The following is a 19,045-nucleotide window of genomic DNA, read 5'->3' on the forward strand; positions in this document are numbered from 1 at the left end:
TATGATGCCGGTTTAATTGATCTTCGTTCTCGGGTGTGACGAAAACGGTCTACATTCCTTTATAGTCTGGGTCGAGACGAATGTGGCGTTGGCGACAATAGAAACCTTGGGTGAGATGCTCCGCGCTACGCCCGCTGTTGATCCACGCTAGACTTCTACAAGTGGGTACCCATCACAGAATTTGATCGCGAGTTTAATTGATTTGAGATGTGCATTCTTGGGGGATCTATATAAATCATGTCGTATGACGATGTCGCGAAGATATTAGTGTCGGGTTCTTCTCGCCCCTTTGTCTACGAAGTCCATACCGCCTCGGCATTAGAACGGGCCTTATTCCGCGGAAGCTCGCAAAGACCGCACTATTACCGACAGCACTATGCTCTGTACGGTCAACCCACTTACATGTTCATGGAAGACCCCTACGTTTTGTTCTCTCCCGCGGGGTTCTGGCTCTACCGGGAAAAGGTACCGACGATTAATCGCGGCATAATACCTTTCATGCATAAAGTTATTGGATAGGTGATTGAAGCCATTGATCCGAATATCTTGACTGTGCGAGGACGTGGAGACGATGCGGCTATCTGAAAGCTCAGATGAAGTCTCTTTCTTCCTCTCTTGTTGCATTAATCTTCCTCATAGAGATAATGGCCTGAGTTGAGTTGTTCTTTACTGTCCTGGTGTAGGAGGCTCTGTTGAGATGTCACAGGCTCTTCCGTTTTGCTGGCAGACAAGGAATCGCCTTGCGATGGAGTCCTTGATACAGAACATGTTTTTATGCCCTTGTTTGATCTCTCAGTACTATCGCATCGTTGAAACTAGCCTCTTAAAGCTTAGCATGCTCCCAGTATCGCAGGTAAGTAGTATCTGCTCGTTGGATCGAATCAGCCCTGGATGAAGCCATGTACAGCTTGACGCTCTACACTATCTTCAGTATTGAGTATATCAGCGACTGGAATCTTTCACGGAACTTTCCTTGGTGCTAGCTCTGTTCACTGGCTGCAAAATCACTCGATAGTGTCATATCTTGGATCCCGGCATTAATCGGCCATCAACGCTAGAGTTATTCCCGGGGCCGTCACTGAGATGTATTGGGAAGCCAGTTCGATATCTCGGCGAACGGCCGTAAAGTGCATGTCCTAATTTTAGAACAGTTAGTGTTTCTGGGGAAATCGTCCAGAGTTGGCAATCTGTCTGCTATCACGTGGGGGTAAAGACTATCTGTAAGCTCCAGGGCTTAGACGCACCAGTCAGAGCTCCTTCATCCGTCAGCAACCTTGTCCCAGCCGTTGAATCGATAACTCTCGATGATCCGGAAGCCGAAAGGCTTGCTTGGATTTGACCTAGGTAAAATGTCTATTATCATGACGAGGTAGCGACACGACTAAGATAGTATCGAAGACAGTTATATTCACAAATACAGTGAATACTTAACTCTTCCTCCTTGGAAATACTGACACGCCTATTGGCACTCAACTGATAAAGCCAGTCGTCGTGTAGTCCGTGATAAAGCATCGGAATTCCGTGCTTGCAGGATCCTCCTCCATGCAAGTCCAGACGCACCCATAAAACCCATCAACATGCACCGATCGCGATAGGGCGATGTAACAGATAAGTGGCAAGCTGCAATAGGCTAATCCAGATCTCCAGAACCAGATCGAGAACAGTAAAGCTCGGTGATGGCCAGAATCAGACGATGCGGTAGGGCTAGGAAATGCAACCTGACATCCGCGATAAGGCATACGTCGTCGATCTCCCATTCTAGAGCCCGCTTATCACGCGCTCAGTCCGAGCAAATCGCGGCCGACCGTTGCAGGCTCGTTACAGGGCCTCCAGCGGGTCATTCCACCGTCTGGGATAAAGGTGGACCAGGGGTTCAGCAGTTCCTGGATAAAGATACGCGGCGGGGATTGAGTGATGCTGACATGTGTAATGAGGATTCCGTCTAGATCATAAGACAGGTCTGAGAGTTGAGACAGACCTGCCTATTCAGTAGCACTGGCGACTAATAGCGCCAAGATGACGGCCAAGAAACGCATCATGAAATTTAAATCCGAAACCCGAACGCCAAGTGACATTGCGTGCGATTCAGCGGAGAATTATCACTCGGCACCGAGAAAATGGCCTATCATACCCGTCTTGGCCCAGCCTGTCAAAAAGACACGACATGCGGCTCTGCACCGGCCTCGAGAGTAAGTAACCCGCATTTCGCATCGCAATTACGAGATAATAACAAGGTGTCAAGCACGATATCTCAACTGTATCTTGCACCATGGCCCAAACCCCAAAAAAGAATCTGGGGGAAAACGTTTTCATTACTTGATAAATTGGAGAAACGCCATTGGGGAAAACTGAAGTGGAGAAGCGAAAAAAGGGAGCCCGAGGCGCTAAGCAAAGGGTCCTCTGCACTGGGAACTTCTGGCCGGGTCTGCGACTTTCAACTGCAGGGGGTGAGGTTCAACAATCTTGGCGGGTTCCAAAAGGCCGTGGGGCCGCTGAGCAGCGTCAAAAGTTCCGACGCCACGCGCGCGTAGGTCTTTTCTTGGCAGGTTGATTAAACGCGCGAAGCAGACGAAAGAAACGTTAGTAAAGGAACAGTTGGGTAATGTCAGATTCGTTGGTGGTCATCTCTTACATAATAAATAGAGTTCCCCCGCGAAAAAGAACCTTGTTTGCAAGCTTATCTGGAGAAGGGCCAAAAGGGGAAGTTGAGTGTTGAATCTGTGAGGTAACGAGATCCGTTTTACGAGGTTTTGGCATGGACGCGTGCGTCTGATGTTTAAAATGTTAATGTTAATTCAGTGGGGACTGGGGACGTTGACAGGCGATATCTGTGCATGCAGTTTCTTAAGCAAGGTAGCATCGTGCACTGCATGCTTTCGCATCATTCAACATTTAATTAATAGATTGCCACTATCTTTCTTCATTTGATCATGACCGGCGGCAGTGAAAATTCGTTTAGCTGGAGCGGGAATAGTAGACATACTATTCCCGAAGCTGTAACCAGTTTAACCGCTTTAGGAAGGTTACGGTTACATGAGCTTTAGGGTAAAAAGGAGGTTGAAGGACAAAATGTTGGAATGATGTGCTGAGATCAGGCAATTTTGAAGCTCTGGAGAAGGGTTTTAGCAATATGAGATCACTGATCCAGATATGGGCTTATGAGATATGTAAATTACGCACATATCTCGATTCAACTTGATCGCGAAGAAATGAGAGTAATGAACAAGCACTCCAGTTGCTCATCCAAATGTCATCGCCAAGACCCTTATGACACGTTCAAGGCACCACTCAACGCTCAATCCCTTTGCAAAACGGAGAGGCGACGCTGATCTTGTCAATGGCAATCACGAACGTCCAGTTACAATGCCAATGCAGGCGAATTGGCTTCAGCGCTCTTGGCGTATTGGCAGCTGAAGACGCCACGCCACGCCTCAATGTCGGCAGCTGGTGGCTTGGCCCAATCGCAGCCAAGACGCAATACTCGGAGCCGGACGACGGCCAGATCCGACGTCCAAGCCGAGGCACTTCAACCCTTTTACAGTCCTTGAAGAATTATTTGCATTGTTTAATGTCACCGTTGCAATTCTAGACATTCTTTACCAGGTTCTTCCCTGATGGCAAACCACTTCTCTGGGTCAAACAGATACGGGTCTACAATCTCAAATGTTCGAGAACAAAAAACAGAAGACAGAACCTCCACTTTGTTCGGCCGACGTTACGAGAATGTCGACCTTCCCCGTTGGGTATCATGGCAAAAGGACCGATCCCGTACAAACTAGTGCTCGGGCCAATCCCCGCATGTGGCCTAACCTACTTCCAGGAACTTTTGTCTTCAAAAACATCCTGCCCTGATTGGTCCCGCGGGCAGATAAGGTCGTTCTCCACTAAACAACTCTGTTGTCTAAGGTTACTTTGACCTGCGACTCTGGGGTTTTCTGTATCAAGCTGGGATCGTCACTTTGTTCGCTTTTGAGAAGGTGGCAATCAAGGGGACCCATAATGGAGTGATTGCTTTACCCCGTAGATAAATCGTCTCATGTATAATTATCCTTCACATCCCCGCCTCAGACCCAGGCCTTTCTCTCATCCCTCTCAACCCTTCTCTCTCTCATTTCTTTTGACAGAAATATCGTCAAAATGACCACCGCAGGTCACCTCGACACAGACGCCATCGCCCGCTCTGGTCTCGCCGACCCAGAGACGCACGGCATCCCCCAGATCGCCGGCAAGGGCTCCATCGACGTCACACGCCAGCGCTCCGTCTCCGACTCGGACGATGAGCTCCCCACCGAGGAGGAGCTGCAGACCCTGCGCCGCGTCTCGGGAAAGATCAAGTGGGCTATGTACACCATCGCCTTCGTAGAGGCCTGCGAGCGCTTCTCGTACTACGGCTCTGCGGTCCTGTACACAAACTTCGTCGCGAAGCCGCTGCCTGATGGTTCGACCACCGGTGCGCCCGTTGATCCCAATGATCCTCAGGCTCAGGCTGGTGCGCTTGGTATGGGACCCAAGGCTGCGCAGGGTATTTCTCTGTTCAACCAGTTCTTTGCCTATCTCATGCCTCTTGTTGGGTAAGTCTCATTCTTTTACGCCCTTCGTTGTCTGTCTTTTGCTAACACTCTCAAAAGTGCCTGGATTGCAGATGCCAAGCTCGGTCGTTTCCTCACTCTTCACATCGCCATTGCCATCTCTACATGCGCTCACGTCATTCTCGTCGCTGCTTCTTCTCCCACCGTCATTGTCCGCAAAGATCCCGCGTTCGGGGCCTTCATCATCGGTCTCCTTGTTCTCTGTGTCGGAACCGGGTTCTTTAAGGCCAACGTCTCTCCTCTCCTCGCTGATCAGAATGAGGATACAAAGATGCGCGTCGAGGTCCGCGATGGTGAGCGTGTCATTGTCGATCCTGCCGTGACAAACACTCGTGTCTTCCTCTACTTCTACCTGGCTATCAACGTCGGATCTGTCTGCGGTCAGATCGCTATGGTCTACGTTGAGAAGTATCACTCTTTCTGGCTCGCTTTCTTCATCCCCACCATCTTCTTCCTCGTCGCCCCCATTGTTCTCGCCCTCAACAAGAAGAAGTACAAGCTCAAGCCTGCCACTGGTTCCGTCCTCTCCAAGTTCTTGCGCATGTTCTTCTACGTGCGCAAGCGCAGCTCTTTCTTCAGCTTCAACTGGGAGCATGCCAAGCCCTCTCAGATTCCTGTTGATCAGCGCCCTGCTTGGATGACTTACGATGATGCCTGGGTCGATGAGGTCCGTCGTGGTTTGATGGCCTGCAAGGTCTTCCTTTACCTGCCCGTCTTCCATCTGGCTTACAACCAGATGACTGGTAACCTGACCACTCAGGCCTCCACCATGCAACTCAACGGTGTTCCCAATGATGTCATTCAGAACCTGAACCCCATTTCTATTGTCATCATGGTCCCTCTTATTGATCACCTTCTTTACCCTGGTCTCCGCAAGATGGGTATCGCCTTTACCCCCATCAAGCGTATGACAACTGGTTTCATCATCTCAGCCCTTGCCATGGTTGCGTCGGCTGTCATGCAGCACTTCATTTATGAAAAGAGCCCCTGCGGCAAGTATGCCAATACAGAAGGTTGTAAACCCGCCGACATAAACGTTTGGGCTCAGTGCCTACCTTACATCCTGATCGGTCTCGGTGAGATCTTCGCCAATGTTACATCCTACGAGTACGCCTACTCCAAGGCTCCCGACAACATGAAGTCCCTCGTCATGTCCGTCAACCTCTTCATGTCGGCATTCGCCTCCGCCATCGGCCAGGCCTTCACTCCCCTGTCCGGCGACCCTCTCCTCGTCTGGAACTACGTCGTTGTTGCTGTAATTGCTTTCGTCGGTGGTGTTGCCTTTTGGTTCAACTTCAAGCATCTCGACGCCGAGGAGGACAAGTGGAACATGCTCAAGGCGTCTGAGTTCAAGGGTACCTACCAGCCCAACGCTCTGGAGAATAAGATTGCGGAGGAACATGAGGCGCCTGCTGCTCCTCGGGACATTGAGAAGATGTGACCACCTCCCACTTGTAAAAGTTGCTATAAATTTAGTTGTTGAGATACCACCATAGTCTATGATTAGATTGCCTGTTTGAGCAATGTCAATACATACTACATGACTTTAACTTTTGACTGATTGACGTGAAGAAATCTGTTTTGTCTCTGGACTGTATTTGTAGATCGTGTTTGCATTTGAGAAAACTTGTGCTGGTAACAACAGCTTGATTCAACTGAGCCTTTGTTATACGTCCATGTTAATGTAAACGCTGTCAAAGTTTCATTGGCTTTGGTTCCACTATTCAATTCATGCATACAAGGCTTATGACTTGGTAGACCCTCTAACACACCAAGCACTGATACAGACACCAGAAATCCTCCATGTTGCCGTGTTCTCAGCAGAGTCGGTGCTTTAGAAGCAATAAACAGTTAGGAGAGGAACGAAACCAAGACCTCTATCATAAATAATCAAAAGATTTGAGTGATTTAAAATTGAGCCGAGGACAAATTAAGAATATATTTCAATGGGTTTACTTTCATATTTTGTCTTGGGCTCTGATGTCTCGTTGCTCTGAAGACAGTTACTTGAATGAAGACGATAAGGGTGCGATAACAGATAACAGATAACAGATAACAGATAACAGATAACAGATAAGACATATATGCACATAACGGGGTTCATGTTTTATCAACAACACTCAAACGAAGACAGAGGCAGAGACCAAGCTTAATCGTAACGCAACATTCATTTTTATACAAGACATGTCGTAATAACGATAGTATGAAGCATGTTACTGGCTGTGAGGATGAATCAATTTACACGTCGGAATCTCATCAGCTCTTTCGTCCATCTGCTTTTCATATTTCCCTATTTTCGAGTCTTGTAAGGCTATGAAAGGGCCACTAGGCAATTCATGAGAATTTTTTTTTTGACGTTGCTCAACTGTTGAATTGGTGCAAATTGAGGCAGTGTTCGAAGATACGAGGTTTGTTGAAGATGGAGGCAGCCGAAATGTGAATACGGAATGCAGCTTGAAATCCGGAAATAACACGGAAACGTGATCATACCTGTTTGCCCTCGTAGCCAACACCATTCTGCCTTTCTTCACTGCCCATTCCGTAAAAGAGAGGCCATTGAATGTCCCGCTAGATCCCCATGTAATCCTCACTGTCCAGGAGAGATCCAGCGTTAGCATTGGCGTTCTTGAGAGCCCTCAGCGGACCACGTCCAACCCTCGACTCAATATCCTTCTTGATCCACGCCAACTTCGGCTTGACCCGTCCATTCGGGAGAAAGACATTCGGCATCCCGTCAAAGAAACCTTTTCCAGCGAGAGGACCGTCAAGAAAGACCCCGCCGGTGGCGCGACGTCTCGCAGGAACAGACTGCCACATATTCTGAGCGAGCTTGACGTCAAAGTCAGGAGCTTCCATTGGGGGAAGGTTGAGGTCCATATTCATAGCCTGGTGAAAAGTTAGAACTGGGAGGAGAGGAGAGGAGAAGAGTTCGGACCTCGATTTTGGCAAGCTTTGCGTGGCGTTCAACGTGACGCGCGAGGCTGCCGTTGCGGTTGACGAGAATGGCTTTGCAGACGGGACAGTTCTTGGAGGAGCTGCGGATTGCGTTGGCAGATCGAGCTTTGGGAGGTGAGGAAGAGGGAAGGGACTCGGAGATGGGAGATGAGGGCTTGGGAGGGGAGGAGGGAAGAGGTTTGCGCTTGAGTCTGGTGTTGCGAGTCATGATGACGAGCTGTTGTGAAGGTGATGAGGAGGATTTGAGGAGTTTTGAAGGTTTTTGAAGGGTTCAGGTAAGTCCAGGTGATCTTTGAAGAGTTTTGAGGAGATTGGGAAAAGCTAGGAGGAAGAATGAGAAGAGGGTTGACAAGAGATGATGCTCTAGGTACATTTGTGGATGCATACGAAGGAGTGAATGTGTCACTGTTGACAGGTGCTGGGTTAGAATGGGTCGAATGAGAGTATAAGCATACGGAAATAAGGCGCTGTGGACTCAGCTGTAGCATCAGAGTCAGACTAAGAGAACCACCAAGTCAAGCGCTGCTGCAGTCATTGGATACTGAACACGCTTTCACCATGAAATTGCTAGAAGCTGATGACTTCAAAGAGAAAGCAAATGTCTTCAAGGCTGCGTGTCTTTTGGGTCTAGTTATCTAATCCCCTCCGTGACCCATACCCATGTCCAACGCCGTATCGACCTCCCATAGGTGAGGAAACAAAACTTAGGACCTCAATCCTAAATTACATAAAAACTTAGGTAACTGAGCCCAAGTTTAGAATGCCTTATGATGAGTTTAGTCTAATATCCCGTATCAAGGTCTATTTTCCTTCTCCCCAAGGCCTCCATTGCATCAAGCTCCCCGTATCTAGCCCCTAAACGAGCGCTTGTTGCCACCCTTGCGCTCCAATGCGCTTCCAGGTCTCTTCATCGCACCGCGTGAGATCTCTTCAACACGCTCCTTGCACTTATCCTCCAGCTTCGCGAGCTGACTGCATGACTCCCTCAGAATTCGATAGTCGTTCGGCTTGAGACTCTCAGCATGAGTCGTAGCACTCACGGCGCGGTGGGCTGCGGTGACGCTGTTCCCTGACGTTGTGATTAGATCTTTACGGTATGTAGTAGGGCTATTGTACTCACGGACTTACTTGGCGAGATCAAGCAGAGAATCGGTCGCTTGGTCCTTGATCTGCTTCTGCAGCTCGTCGTTACGGTCGGTGAGGCTGAGGATCAGGGCTTGGGTTTCGTCGTCGGGATGGGGGTTGGCTTGTTCTCGACCGGCTTTGAGACCAAGGTCATAGGCACTGTTGCTGATGTCCTCGAGAAGCTTCTTGTGTTCGAACGTAGCAACGAAATGGAGCTTCTCCAGCTCGGAGGGTCTTTCGTTTGAGGGATCGCTTGAGGAGCTGTTGAAGCTTTGGGATGACATTGTGCTTGGTGAGGATGTTGAAGAAGTGAAGTGAACGGAGGCCTAGAAGCTTGAGAGTGAAGGATTTTGAACGTGATAAAGTTGCAAGAAAGAGAACCAGAGAGGAAGTGTAATATAAAGAAGAATCTCGATGGATCGGGTCGGGAATGATGTTGCTGTGAATCACAAGTGCCAGTCGTGTTTCATGGAGGGGGAGATATTGAGGCGGTCTCGGTGCGCTAGAGGGAGATGACACGGACTTCACCTTTTCGTCTCATGCATCTGTGGATCTTCATCTTTGCACAAACTGATTTCGATCAGCGCGCTTTGCATCATCAACTCCACAAACAACCAACAACAAACAACAAAAAATATACTTGACATCGCATGCCTACCACTCACGCATCACCTCAGGATGCCTTTATACTGTCTCAGCAGCAACTCCTCCACGAAAGAAAAGGATGCGCCGATGCCTGCGCGCAGGCGATTGAAACCTCCAACTCCACAAGGGCTTCGGTTTCATCCTCACGATGGCTCTGAAAAGGCCCAGGTAAATTGCTAAAATCCACTCTCCTTGCTGGCAGCTCTAACATAGCTAGGAACGAGACTTCGTAGAACTGTCGAATGCGGCGCTGGGAAGTCCACTACCCCTACATCTGTATCTGGATGAATTCCAGAACTGCTTTGCAACGGCCCACGTTGATAAATTCTTTGACAACATCATCGCTGCCTTTAGGGCGGTTGAACAGACCATGGCACGCGACCTTGCTGTGAGACTCATTCGGGCTGTTGCCCAGCTATGGAACGATACTTTTACCAGAGGTTCTACTAACAGAGCAAGAGTGAGCGCAAAGATTTCATATCGGAAGCTCACGGGAACAGCTGGCTTTAAAAGGCAGCTTTACTACCCATATTGGTTCTTCATGGCTGTATGGCTTGGTCCCGGCCATCCGCTTCTCCAATCCATCCGCAAAGACATGTCGAATCTCTGGGGCGTCCGGTTCCCGACCGACGCCATCATGTATCCCAAGTTTGTTCCCATCGAAACCCAGATGAGCTTATTCTACGGAAAGCCTGCCAAGCCCACTACACCCAAGGAAGCTTCCATTGAGGAGCGAGCAAAAGCTATCAAGAAAACGATCAACGACTCGACAATCAATGGCCTCAGCGCTGCTATCAAAGGACACCTTCCAGATGATCTAGACGGGCTTGGAAACAGCACCAGAGTGCACGAATTGGAGACCAATCTTGCCTCGACAAACCGCGACCTTGAAGAGGCGAGGAAGAAAGTCACAAACCTCGAGAAAGAACTTGCCGAGTCCAAAACACTCCAAGCGAACATGAACAGCGAACTACAGAAGACCAAAAACGACATGGGAACCCTCCGACAAGAGATCCAGCTACTCAAAACCGCTCAGGCCGATAACGTCAGGAAGGACCTTGAAGTACTCCGGGCGACAGTCACCGGTATGGAAGCCAAGGTCCTCAAGGGGGAGAGGGACATGATTACCTTGCGCAATGAGGTCGCTCAATCAGCTGAGAAGGCAGAAAAGGCGGTAGAGACTGGGGCTTTAGTCTTGAGCGTTCTGTCAGCTTCTGGAGGTCAGAAGCGAAAGAGGGATGAGATTTCTTGAAGGCCAGAAACACCTAGTTTAAAGTTCACTAGACTTAGACCACGGTATACTAGACTCATTTGGGTTTTATACAGTTTACCTAGGTTATACAAATCTACCCAGGTTTTAGTAAATGTATACTAAATTATACTATCTCATCAAAGTCTTCATGTCACCCAGCCTAAAGATCCTAAGTTTTGTCCATAAGGATCAACCCATACAAAACTTTCACACGGCATACTCAAACAGCAACTTATGGAGTTCAAAAATATGTATTCGTAAATCGTATCCAGCACCGTCATATATGGTATATCTTTATGACAAATCCAACGTACATAAACCATCCAAGGTCCAATCTCAAATGCCAACTGAAACAACCAAGGTCCTAGTGTCTATCCAAAACCTAGACCTTACCCTGTTTATCATCAATGACCAACAGTCCAGCATCAATCCCAGCTCTAGCAAACCTATCACCCAGCACACCAACCGTGCGCTGAAAGTCCCTCTCAACACCAAAGTCCTCAGCAAGAACTTCGTCAAAGAGCGTGTGCGCACGACCAACGACGATCAAATCGCCAACGCTCAGACGAGACTTGCCGACGGTCTCGCGAGCGTGAGCGACAGCGAGGTCGGGAAGGTTGCGCACTGAGTCAACAGAGATCTCGACAAAGGTCACGCGGCCCTCGAGCTTGCCGGAGGCGTTGTTCTTGGCAGTGTTGAGGAGATCCAAGTCGCTTGCGGAGGGGACACTCTCGATGTTCTTGCCGTCGTGAGCATCGTGTTCGTCTTCGTTGAAGTGAAGATGGATGACGTGGATTGAGACATGAGGGTTGTGAGCGAGCTGAAGGGCGAAGAGGAGAGCGGCGCGGTCGTCTTTGCCGCCGATGAAGGGCACGAAGATGCTCTGGCGCTGGTCAACAGGCCTCTGGATGATAGCGCCATCGTGAGCGCTGTGAACTGAAAGACCGGTGCGGGTTCGGGTAAGAGTTGGCTTCTTGGACAAAGAATCGCTGTGAGGGTTGCGATTGATAAAGATACCGGTTGTGCAAGTTGAGCGTTGAACAGCGGCAGCAACGTAATCGATGTACGTGCGGCTAAAGAATCGGTCGTTGGGGTTACCAGTCTCGGTCAAAGCAGCAGCACCAGAGCTCTCCTCGGCCAGACCACCATAGGTGCTCCAGGGAATGAGCATGAAGTCAGATCTGGCTTCCTCAGCATATTTGACAATGGTCTCTGCGTAAGCGTTGGTAGGAATGATGGAGACCTGGCCAGCAACAGCTACACCGTTGAGACGAGAGAAGGTCTGGAACGCGGAGAATACGGCATCACGGGAAGCGAATTCATCAAGCTCGGCAGACTGCATGACTGAGGATGTACGGTCTGTCAACTCCATGAGACGTACGCCACGGACTTCAAGAGGGCGATTGGGGACTGGCTGGGCCTTGTCCTCAGAAGTGGAGTCGACTGCCTCGATGCTTGAGTCTGGAAGAGCATGGGTAGGCTTTCGAGACCCTCCGAGAAGCGACACGAGGTTGAAAAGTCCGGGCAGGGCGTCGAGGCGGAGATGAAGGATGAGGCGATGAGTTTGAGACTTGTCGAGAGCCTCTTCCATCTTGTGCTCAGAAGTTTGAGCTTCAGTCTGGAGAGGGTTTCCGTCCCAGTCAATCTCTCCACGGCGCCACTTCTCGACCTTCTGGCGATACCAGACGGGGTAGAGCCATCTAGTGAGCGGGGAGGTTGTCACGGTGGTAACCTGGCTCAATCAGCGGTGAATTATATGAACAAAGAGGAGAATACTTACGACTGCCATGACGACAAACATGGTGAACGTTCGGCGGGAGAGAATACCGGCTTGAAGACCAATGTTCTAAAATTGTTAGCACCGTGCTGCTCCAGTGACGAGTAACTTACCAATACGATGAGCTCTACAAGACCTTTGCAACTCATCAAGGCACCGATAGTCAAGCTCTCTCGCCAGAGACATTTGGTGAGACGTGCGGCCAGTGTACCGGCGATGATTTTGCCAAAGAAGGCGCATGCAATGATGGCAATGACATAACCCCAGGTAGTGCCATCGTTGAGCAGACCAAGATCAGTATTGAGACCAGAGAGCGCAAAATAAAGCGGCAGAAGGATAGAGCCGACGAGATCTTCAATCTTTTCAGTCAACTTGATGGCAAAACCACCGTCGTGCGGACATATGAGACCTATGAGGAAAGCGCCAAAAATGGCGTGAACACCAATGGCGGCTACAGTATGTTAGATATGGCAGCTAATAAATGAGAACGGCTGCCTTACCAGTGAACCAGGACGAAGCCAAGACGAGAAGAAGAGTCAAGGTGGTGATGCCCTGGGATGGGCCATTCTGGATACTGTCGGTGCGGCGAAGAACCCAAAGAAAGACCGGTCGAACAGCATACACCAGGAAGAGTACCCAAGCTGCTGCAGTCAAAAAGACATAGAGCGCTGTGAGGCCATTGGCGTTATTGACGAGAGCGACACTCAGGGCGAGAAGAACCCAGCCAACGACATCGTTACCAGTGCCCGCAGCAAGGACAGTGACACCGACCGAAGTTGAGAGGAGTTGAAGCTCAGAAAGAATACGACAAAGGACTGGGAAAGCGGTAATGGCGAGCGCAGTTCCGATGAAAAGAGCAAAAGTGCCAAACTCCATATCCTTCATGGTCCCCTCATCACCGTATTCCTCATACAAACCCCAAGCAACAGCAACACCAAGACCAAAAGGCAGCATCATACTAGCCAATCCGACGCTGACAGCGACGCGCCAATTGGACTTGAACATGCGCGTATCGACTTCGAGACCGACGAGGAAGAGGAAGAGCAGGAGACCGATGGTAGCGACATTGCTGAGGACGGGCATGGACTCGGTGGGGAAGATGTTCTCCTTGAAGCCGGGGATGCGCATCATTACGGAGGGACCGAGGACGATGCCGCCGATGACCTCTGCGATGACACGCGGCTGGCCGAACTTGGAGAGCGGCCATTGCAGCAGACGGCAGAAAATGATGATGATAAAGGCCTGCACGATGAAGAGCGAGATGGGGTCTTTCGGGTTGTAGTGGATCGGATTGAGGCCTTCGATGATGCCGCCCTGGGGATGTGCGCCCGTGGCAGCAGCGGCTGCAGCCGTCGCGGTGGAGGACATGGCGACTCGGGGGGTACGCTCGCGTCGGTTTCGGTGTTGGAGGGTCGAGACGGTGAAAGGTTGAGAGAGGAGGGGAGAAGAGAGGGGAGCGTCAGCCCTTGTTTTGTGTCTGGGGAGACGACGAGGATGAAATGAAATGAAATGGAGGCGGAGCTGGAGGTTGGTGACTGTTTGCGAAGGGCGGGCGGTCTGGGCGGGGAAAAAAGCCAAGGGTCTAGGCTGTCGTAATGGAGGGTGCAGACGCTAAACCCGAATCGCCCTGTCAGAAGCCTTTTCCTCGCGTTACCGCTCTAACCTTCACAGTGGAGGCTTAATACAAGGTTAATTCCCTGTTATTTCGTCGCGTTTCGGCCGCTGATCACTGAGTTATTGCATTAGACGCACGTTCTGTTCTATTCTGTTCTTTCGTGTCGTGGCTCGATAAGGTACAGCGCTTAGCTAGAGGCTATTCGGTGGAGAAGTTGGGGAACCCTCCAGAACGGTCTTGGCGGGTGAAACAGCAACAACAAGGCTTGTGATTGTGACTGTGACTGTGTCACGATAAGCACGTCAATTGCGGGCGCATTCAGTTTCGCAAACATTGTTTCAATTGATACGGGCGTTACAACTGAGAATTTGGGTGCATCTTGAGCTTGGTGTTTGGTGCACGAGATCAAAGTTGGTGGCCAATGTGACAGTAGAGAAATAAGCTTGTTGAATTGACACTGTAGATCTCGCAAAATGTCTCATCTCAAATGTCTAGTCCATTCCATTTCTTTGTCGCAGCCTGCTTTGACTCGACTGCATGTGATGCCCTGCCCTTTCATCTCCATTGGACCCCTGTTGCTCACGCGCCTTTTTGGTGTCTCACCGCTCCACGTCTAGACCCCGCCAACCTTGTTGGTGGGCGCTATGATATGATTGAGGCTGGGTCAACTCGTGATGCCAGTGTCACAAGCAGATGCGGGGAGTTCACTGTCGGATCACGCTAAGGGCCCATTCGAGGGGACGCAAAAAGCTCAGGATAATTACTCGAAGCGATGAAAAGATCAATGCAAATCTTGCCTTGGCTTAGGGGACTCTTTACTGGGTTTATTTTTACATCCTCTTCTAAAGTCTTAACATTTCTTACTCGCTGAGGCCATTCTCCCCGCTGCATCCCCACGATGCGCGCTCTGTAAATGTTAGTGGCTCGTGTTTTATTTCTGGGCATCGCGGCAATTCATCACCAGGGGCTGTCAGCTGGATCGGAGCCAAGATAAAAATATGAGCTAGGCGGATCTTGGCGAATGGCCAATCAGGATTTCGCATCCTCCATTACACGAGGACTAACTCCAGTTTGGACAAATTGAAGCTATTCCCAGATTCATCATTATTGGGTAGCAAGCGATGTCATATTTCCCCCACTTTCCTCTCGTTTTTGATCAATTTACAAATGCAACTTGGCATCGCGGACTCTACGGATCTTTTTATTCTTGCCCTGTCCACAGACATATTATGATGACGCGAATGCGCGATACCAAATGGGCGCGCGATACATGCCTTAGAGGATGAATCAGTATGCATTGCCAGTTGTAAGGCGGAAGTCCAGGTAAAAAGATCAATTGATTAGGGCATGATGGACATTTGAGAGAGATCAAAGGCCTGATAAATCGATAAGAATAAACGCCACATCGTTACATCATACAATTGAACGGCAATACTCAGCCACGAGCATGTTCAATAAACTTATTTTAAGCATCGCAGCCATCTTGTCTATTGTCGCCTTAATTACTGGCACCCTGATCACGTCTGAGAAACACTGCGACGTGCTCGCGGAAGCCCAAGGTTCATTCTGATCATTGCTTGCCCTTGCGCCATTGACGATGTAAGGCGTTAGATATGCAACAGCTCCAGGCTGGCTTCGCCTTAAAAGACCGTAGAGAATGGACAAGTTGGCCACAAGTGGTACGTGTCGAAATGATACAGATTCCGGATGAACCTTAGCGGCCGGAAGGGACGTCTTAGGGAGCAAATGACGCACAAGTCAAAGTTGATATGAGTAATAATCTCCCCAAGAAGGGCGGCAATGGTAGGCACGATATGGGCGACTCGGGTGAACGTGTTGTTTTTAAAACTTGATTTGAAACTGATAAAGGAAACTATTGTACCCATCTGCATCCTACAAACCCCAAACTATTCAGAACATCCAAGCAATCTGCTCCCCCCAGCCCGAATCTCCATAGCCATGATTGATGAATAGCCTGACACAAGACCTTGCATGTATACACATCAACCAATCACTCGACGTGACTCATACTCTTCTCCTTGATGTCAGCATCCTGGTCGAATCGTCGCTCGGTAACCTCATAAGGATTGACATAGGTCGTAGCAAACTTCCTCGCGGAGACTCCCTGGTCGAAAAGCATGTCCAGCTCAGCATAAGAGCGGTCCTTGGGCTCAGGAAGTCGGAAATAAGCCCACAGAAAACACAAAGCGCAGTTACCAGCCCAGAAGAATGCCGACTTGGCTCCCCAGTTCCAAGCCGTAGGGTTCAGTGAGTACAAGCCGATGATGTTGGTGTATGCGACACCGACGATGTTGTAGGCGTTTCGCGCTAACACGATGGTCCTCTGGCGAAGTCTCGATGATGGCAGCTCGGCGACGAGGGAGTAACAAACGGGACCGACGGTGATGTCGTAGGTGAAGGTGTAGACGAGAAGCAGCGATCCGATTGCCCAGGAGTAACTAGCTGCCTTTGCAGGAATGCCTAGGCAGCCGACGACGAGGAGGATCACAGTGAGGGCGAAGAGGCCCCAGACGTAGATCGTGCGGCGGCCTACACGAGACATCAACGGCCAGGAAAGCACGGTACCGACGAATCCGAGGGCGAATTGGGCGATTGTCATAGTGAAGGCGTTAGACTCGGCGAGACCGGCTTGTTCGTAGAAGTATGTCGAGTTGCCCATGAAGGAGGAACCGCAGATGGTCTGGCAGATCCAAGTCAGGCAAGCAATCTCAGTTCTGCGGAGGTTAACTCGTCCCCGGAAGCAATCGAGGTACCCGGTTCCTTCGCTAATCTTCTTCTCAACCCTGTCAGTGTGGACCATCATGGCAACGGTATCGTCAGCATTGACACCTGTGCCCTTGCGCTGCAGACGCTCAACAGATCGCTTAGCGTCCTCAACGCGGCCCTTGCGGATGAACCACCAAGGAGACTCGGGTGCAAGCAGCACAGCGATGAGGATCGGGATCGGCCATACCCATTGGACAGCAAAGGGGATCTTGTATGACCATTTGCTATCCAGGGTGATGACTCCCCTCAGCACGCCTGAAGCAATGAGTTGTCCGATGACCCAGCAGAGGTTGACGTAGGTTGTGAGGTAGCAACGAAGGTGAATTGGGCAAACTTCAGCGGCGTAGGTCGTGGTCAGGGTCTGGAAGACGCCCCAGGGAAGACCGCAGAGGATCTCGCCGGCCAACAGCATCGACAGGCTGACAGAGAAGAACTGGATGAAGATGAAGGCAGTCATCATGACGAGCGCTGTCGCCAGTACCTTCTTGTATCCATAGCGGTCGGCGAGCCAGCCGCTAACGTACAGGCCTAGAATCTCGCCGACGCTGGCGCCGTTGGTGAGGCCAGACTGCCATGCAGCGGAGATGGAGTATCCTCCCTTGCCGTCCGGGTGGCCGTAGTATTCGTTGAAGGGCTTCATGGCGTAGAGGTTGCCGATCAGGATCGTATCGTAGCCCTCCATGATGATGCAGGTGGAGAGGGCGATTGACCATCCCATGGCTTTAGGATAGGCCCGGAGACCCTCCATGAAAGTCATGTTATGTTCGGCGGCGGCGGCATTTTCGGCGGCTGTGAGAATGCCACGGAGCTCTTCGCTGTCGTTGACCTCGTGGATGTGCTGAGCTGCGACACTCTCGCGGCGGTCGCCCTTTTCGTCAGGCCCGTTGTTGTATGCCATGTTGGTAATTGTGAGAGTACCAAATGATCAGAATGGTAAGGGTAGATGAGATGAGAGACAATTGGAGTTCTTGATGAGCTGTTCATGATTTTGAAGAGGTGAGGAGGCATGCCTTTATAGATGCAGATCCAGTGCGCACGCGAGATTTCAGCTCAAGCCGAGTTGAGCAGTTCAAGGAGAGGATTAACTCGATACGAGCAAGCGGACTCGAAGCATTGACCAATCGGGAGACCGTCTGGAGGATCTAGACTACCCCAAGTTCTGCGTGTGGAGTCGCGGGGACCCCAAATGCCAAAATGCTTGGCCACGCGGCTGCAAACTCTAAAGGGGGAGAGAACTCGTCGGTCCGACACATCGGCTGACGGTTTAATTAATCCTGTTTACCTGCCGCGAAAAAGACGCCTCTCGAGCAGGCTGAATCTAGCCTTGACGGTAGCGTAGCGATCTAAGGGAATAGGGAAAGTAAAGTATGCATCAAATGCATGTTCTGTGTTGCGGGTGGCGCCATGGTAGCGGCCAGAAGCAGGCGATTGAACATGCGATTTCATGCGCCGGTCCGAGTATCTGTAGAGCATTGAAACGTTGTTTAACGTTCTCCAAGTGATTGCCGAAAATGAGAGAGACCAACATAAGTCATTATTGTCTAGATGCCTATCTATGAGGTAGACTTCTACACTCTGCGAGACTTAGTCCCCCGCACTGCAACTCATCTCAATATGTCTAAAACAATAAATGGAGAGACTCGAGCTACGACGTAGCTACGATCGGAGCGTCTCCGCAGATCCCAATAAACAAACGCGGGGAAATGTCTCCTGCATCATCTCCATTCGGCGCTGTACCATTTTGTAGCTCTCGTACAAGCTAATTCCAGACTTGGTGGTTCTGTACTAGTGCCGACATCCCGTCCCGGATAACACGGCAAGCCTTTCACGAAACAGGCAACACGGTCAATCCACATGATGATTTTCCTCGGACCGACGAAATAAGGGAGCCAATAATGTAACTTGAAGACGGACAGATTAATAAACGCCACGTTCGATAACGTCGTAGAAGCCAGGTCGCAGTTTGCGGGGGAACGAGCAGCGACGCTGACTGGTGGTCCGTCGGGCCGGGTTCGCTGCAGTGCTGTATCAGTCTGTGAGGGAATGGCTTCATCGTTGCACGCTAGCGAGTTGTTGGAGAGAAGAAATGCTACGAGATGAGGCATACCGGAATGTGGGAGCTGAAACCATTGGGCTGATCATGTAGAATCCCCTCAAGATCTTGGGGCGCCTGAAGCTGTAGCTTACGCGCTGCAAAGTTGAATGAGGGGTAATATCTCAGTTTTATGCTGTAGCAATTGATCGGACATTGCGGTGTATGTCTAGATTGTCAGCTTCATGTGTATTTTGCTGCTGAGACT

The 19,045-nt window shown here is 50.2% G+C and overlaps 6 protein-coding genes across 6 annotated transcripts; 2 read left to right on the forward strand and 4 right to left on the reverse strand.

Moving 5' to 3' along the window:
- Positions 1-4,137: 4,137 nt before the first annotated feature.
- FMAN_08556 (uncharacterized protein) lies at positions 4,138-6,030 on the forward strand (the record flags this gene model as incomplete). The annotated part of the gene is made up of 2 exons (XM_041835132.1): positions 4,138-4,571; positions 4,629-6,030. 2 exons carry the CDS (start codon positions 4,138-4,140, stop codon positions 6,028-6,030), a joined length of 1,836 nt encoding a protein of 611 aa, XP_041685326.1.
- Positions 6,031-7,157: 1,127 nt separating this feature from the next.
- FMAN_08555 (uncharacterized protein) lies at positions 7,158-7,752 on the reverse strand (the record flags this gene model as incomplete). Its single annotated transcript, XM_041835133.1, has 2 exons — positions 7,158-7,475; positions 7,525-7,752. 2 exons carry the CDS (start codon positions 7,750-7,752, stop codon positions 7,158-7,160), a joined length of 546 nt encoding a protein of 181 aa, XP_041685327.1.
- A 640-nt stretch (positions 7,753-8,392) lies between these two features.
- Positions 8,393-8,953, reverse strand: FMAN_08554 (uncharacterized protein; the record flags this gene model as incomplete). The annotated part of the gene is made up of 2 exons (XM_041835134.1): positions 8,393-8,606; positions 8,673-8,953. The coding sequence occupies 2 exons, from the start codon at positions 8,951-8,953 to the stop codon at positions 8,393-8,395; spliced, it is 495 nt and encodes a 164-aa protein (XP_041685328.1).
- Positions 8,954-9,347: 394 nt separating this feature from the next.
- Positions 9,348-10,566, forward strand: FMAN_16165 (uncharacterized protein; the record flags this gene model as incomplete). Its single annotated transcript, XM_041835135.1, has 2 exons — positions 9,348-9,482; positions 9,532-10,566. The coding sequence occupies 2 exons, from the start codon at positions 9,348-9,350 to the stop codon at positions 10,564-10,566; spliced, it is 1,170 nt and encodes a 389-aa protein (XP_041685329.1).
- A 382-nt stretch (positions 10,567-10,948) lies between these two features.
- FMAN_08553 (uncharacterized protein) lies at positions 10,949-13,711 on the reverse strand (the record flags this gene model as incomplete). The annotated part of the gene is made up of 4 exons (XM_041835136.1): positions 10,949-12,298; positions 12,347-12,412; positions 12,457-12,794; positions 12,844-13,711. 4 exons carry the CDS (start codon positions 13,709-13,711, stop codon positions 10,949-10,951), a joined length of 2,622 nt encoding a protein of 873 aa, XP_041685330.1.
- Positions 13,712-15,969: 2,258 nt separating this feature from the next.
- FMAN_08552 (putative maltose permease (MalP)) lies at positions 15,970-17,643 on the reverse strand (the record flags this gene model as incomplete). The annotated part of the gene is made up of 1 exon (XM_041835137.1): positions 15,970-17,643. One exon carries the CDS (start codon positions 17,641-17,643, stop codon positions 15,970-15,972), a length of 1,674 nt encoding a protein of 557 aa, XP_041685331.1.
- Between the last annotated feature and the right edge of the window lie 1,402 nt (positions 17,644-19,045).

The sequence above is a fragment of the Fusarium mangiferae genome (assembly GCF_900044065.1).
Source record: "Fusarium mangiferae strain MRC7560 genome assembly, contig: FMAN_scaffold009, whole genome shotgun sequence".
Classification (NCBI taxonomy): Eukaryota; Fungi; Ascomycota; class Sordariomycetes; order Hypocreales; family Nectriaceae; genus Fusarium; species Fusarium mangiferae.